The following is a 4,151-nucleotide window of genomic DNA, read 5'->3' as shown; positions in this document are numbered from 1 at the left end:
AGATATCATTGCCCATAAAATCCCAACATAATTGAAATACTTCAACCGTAAAACCAACAGGACCAGGCGCTTTGTGCGGATTCAAGGAGAATGTAGCCTCTTTCACCTCGTCCTTAGAAAATGGATCCATAAGCATCATGTTATCTTCCGGAGAGACTAATTTATCAATAGTCTCAGTGATGAGCGGAATGTGATCCTCACTTAGAGGATCCCCTCTCCCCAATACTTGAACAAAATTGTCCAAGGCTCCCTGCTCAATCTCTTTCTCTGTGGAACACCCGTTGCATCCCTCATCTTTGATGAATGTAATTTTATCGAGTTCCCTTCTTGACTTGGTCAAAGCATGGACAAATTTGGTGTTGGAATCCCCTTCCGCAATCCAAATCTCTCTGGATTTGTCTCTCCAATAAAGTTCTTCTCTCTTAAGAAGTTTCGTATATTCATCTTTCAGCTTCTTTTCTAATTCAAACTCCTCATTCGTCATACCGACTACGATCACCTTCTCATTGATGACTTCCAATTCCTCTTCTATCCTTAGTTTTTCTACAAAGATATTTTTGAAAGACATTTTATTCCAAATCTTTATTCTTTGTTTGAGATAATTTACCTTTTTCACAAAACAAAAACTGGGAGAGCCCGAAAACATGTTCCCTTATTCCCACCACCTATTAAGATTACTTTTGAAATTAGAATCTCTCCACCATATGCTGAGAAAATTGAAAAAAATTCTTTGAATAGTCTTGTCTTGGTCTAAACTCAACAAAACAGGGAGATGATCTGATCCAACTTGCGGGATATTGGATGTGGATAAAGAAAGTTGCCCACTCATCCAAAATTCACCCACAAAGAACCTATCCAATCTTTCTAACATCTTTGAAAATTTAATCCTCCTATTCGTCCAGGTATACAATCCATTCTTTGGGATCACATCTGCCACTTTGATAGAATCGATGAAATCTCTGAAGTCCTCCATGACTTTGGATCTTTTCCTGAGACCACTCGACTTGTCATCAATGTCTAGAGTTGCATTAAAATCCCTAGCCACAATAACTCTATCTTGGTTAAGCAGACCTACTTGGTCAATAATCTCCCTCCAAACTTTAACCTTCTCCTCTGTTTTTGTAGGGCCATACACATTAATCAAAGGGAATTTCACTATGCCACCCATACTGGAGACCAGACATGCCAACCAGTTAGCGTTGGAAGCGATTGGGGACACTGATGTTGAGGTAGGATTCCATAGAACTCCTAATCCTCTTGCCGCTCCTCTAGCCGCTTGGAACAAAACTTCCCACTTGAAACAAAACTTCATGAAATCAATAGCTTTTTCATCATTTGCTTGGTCTCTTGAAACAAAATAATATTGAGAGCCATTTTGTCAATTGCTCTCTTAACCAAGTGTCTTTTGTTAGGGGTCGTTAGACCCCTGACATTCCAAGATAGAATCTTCATCTACTCCCAAGGGAGGAGTTGACTCCCTTGGATTTCTTTAGGAATTCCAAGACACCGACAATGCCTTTTTCAGAGGCTCTATCCTCCCTAACTTGTTTATTGCTCCTACGACCCCTACATCCCTTTGTTCTCCCCAAAAGAATATTTGCTAACTGACTGATACGTCTAGGGTCCACATTATCTAATTCATCACCTTTGACTTCTCCATCTTCTAAAAATAATTCAAAATCACTTTGAATCTGGAGAGACTGCCTCTGCCTCCCTAGACTTGTTCTCTATGGTCTCAACCATTGCTCGCGAGGGAAAAATAGAAGAAGCAGATGCGTTGTTGATAGCAGTTTGCTAATCCAATTTTGAAATAGAAACAGGCGGATGATCTTCATTCCCTAAAGACTGCTCTTTGTGTGGCAAACAAAGAAGATTCTGTGAGGATGAGTTAGCCTTTACCACCCAACTTTTCTTTGGCCTCTAGAACGATCTGCTTCGCACCCTCCTAATGAACATTTTGCATTCTACAGATATATGGAATTTGTTGCCACATCTTTGACAAGCAATAATATCCTTCTCAACCTCAATATGTTGTCTCCATTTACCTACTGGCATGAAAAGAATGACATGAGAAGGGATATCTTTAACTGCCGCAATCTTCAATATGGCATACGTGTATAAATCTTCCTCAATGATTTTTTCATCTACCTCTAGCAGGGTGCCCAATGTTCGCCCTATTTTCTCCAGACTGCTATCCTCCCAATATTCAATCGGTGGATTGTATAGCCTAATCCACACAGGACTATCATATACTGCCAGAGGGAGGGGGTCAAAATTTGGATGCCAGGGTTGAATATATACAAGATTAATGTTCACAAACCAATTCTCCTGATTCAAAATTATATTTCTATCAGAGCCTTCTGCAAAAACAACCACAAAGAAGCCTTTGGGTATAAACTCCACCACCAAGCCCACTCCCCATTTCTTGACAATCCATTCTTTAATGTGACTCCTCGATATCTTTGGTCCCACAATCCTGCAGATGACCGCGTGTTCTTCCCACAGTGCTTGTTCATCCTCAGTATCACTGGATAGGTCGATTACAAAGTCTGCATCCCTCTCAATACTCTCTACAACCTCCTTGCACTCTTCCCTACAGTCGCCATTAAAACGTAACTGATTTTGCAAAGGAGGTTTCCTTGCTCTCTCCATGAATACCTTCCTTTAAATTTTTATTATGTTAGGGTCTTGTCCATTGTATGTTGATTTTGATTAATTTGATGATTGTTCATCTACTTCTTCTTTTTCTCTATTTATTTTAATATTTTATTATCCTATTATCTGATTTTTTCTTGTATTTAAAATATTTAAAAAAGAAATAAAATTTTATCTTTATTATTTGATTTGTAATTAATAAAATTACTATATTTATTTACTTTGTGATTTTTCATGTATCACCCATCATTGCAAGCTTTTTGATTTTGTGAACACGATGCATGGCCTATATGTGAATGTTACACACTTCTCCATAATAATTTTTAAATTTTATAGAAATATGGTTTATCAAACTATTAATATACAATCTTAATATTTTTATTGATTTAATGAAATCTACTTTCAAATATTGCACTTTAAAAATATGAGTTTAACTTTTTCTAGGTTTTTTAGAAATATTATTAATTATTTTTAGATAATTCTATTAAAAAATATATTTTATTTTTTTCCTAAGTCTATATGAGCATTCAAAATAGAGGGGAGAAAAACATGTAGTCTAGGATTATCCTAAACCATGGCCATATAATGTAAAAAAAATTTTGTCTCATCTATGACATAATGAAAAAAATCTTTAACTAAATATGCTATAGAAAAAATCGTTTATTATAGTTGTATTGTTGCTTGTCAATATATAAATAGTTAGTAACATGAATCATTTTATGGTATTCTTAAATGTAAGAAACAAATCATCCTTGATATCAAAGAAAACTAACATGATCTATAGCATTCCAATGTGTTTGCTAGCATTTTTTTATATGTTATCAACAACCTTCAATCTCATAAAAAAGTGTCAAGTTACATGGGCTACAAGCTCCTTGTTGAAACTCGAATAGCAATAAACATTACCTTTGGTATTGTAAGATCCTAAACATGGTTGAGCATACATGACAACTCCCATGATGATATAATTTTCTAGCACACCACCCACATTATATGAAAATGAATTCTTTTGGGACACATCTCAACATTTTATTTCACACTCTCTAGCCTCTTGCTTCACATTCATGCTTTGTTGCCCTTAAAACTTACTTTTTGGCCCTAAAGTTATAAAATCACCCTTATCAGTTTAAATCACCTCATTTGATTGTAGAACCACTCAAGCTATTTTAAAATCATCCCAACAATTATATTACTAGTAAGACAAGTGATTTAATAAATAAAAATTGTGACCATCTTGGTACTATTTTAGATGTGAACTCTTATTTGTTTAATCTTAAATTGCACCCAACATTGTATTAAACTCTAGTTCTCCTTCACCAATCATAGATTTGAATGTGTTAACTAATGAGATTTTGTTGTGTTGGGTTCTTATTTCTAGACAATTTTAGAGTGTTTCTAGCATACATTTCTATCCAACACTAATATGAATAGCTTCTTTCACTTTTGTCATTGCCTTTAGAAAGATGAACCATTTTTCTTCAGGTGTGCACAACTCC

At 35.4% G+C, this 4,151-nt stretch overlaps 1 protein-coding gene across 1 annotated transcript; it reads right to left on the bottom strand.

Annotated features, from left to right (window-relative positions):
• Positions 1-1,920: 1,920 nt before the first annotated feature.
• Positions 1,921-2,652, bottom strand: LOC131053009 (uncharacterized). The gene has a single exon (XM_057987630.2). It carries the CDS (start codon positions 2,650-2,652, stop codon positions 1,921-1,923), a length of 732 nt encoding a protein of 243 aa, XP_057843613.2.
• Positions 2,653-4,151: the final 1,499 nt, after the last annotated feature.

Source organism: Cryptomeria japonica, chromosome 8 (genome assembly GCF_030272615.1).
Source record: "Cryptomeria japonica chromosome 8, Sugi_1.0, whole genome shotgun sequence".
Taxonomy (NCBI): domain Eukaryota; kingdom Viridiplantae; phylum Streptophyta; class Pinopsida; order Cupressales; family Cupressaceae; genus Cryptomeria; species Cryptomeria japonica.
The sequence above is the reverse complement of the archived record's forward strand: the minus strand, read 5'-3'. Positions and strand labels throughout refer to the sequence as shown.

Excerpts from the sequence above, each read along its gene's own strand:
- LOC131053009 (XM_057987630.2), bottom strand. The coding sequence starts at position 2,652 with ATGGAGAGAGCAAGGAAACCTCCTTTGCAAAATCAGTTACGTTTTAAT.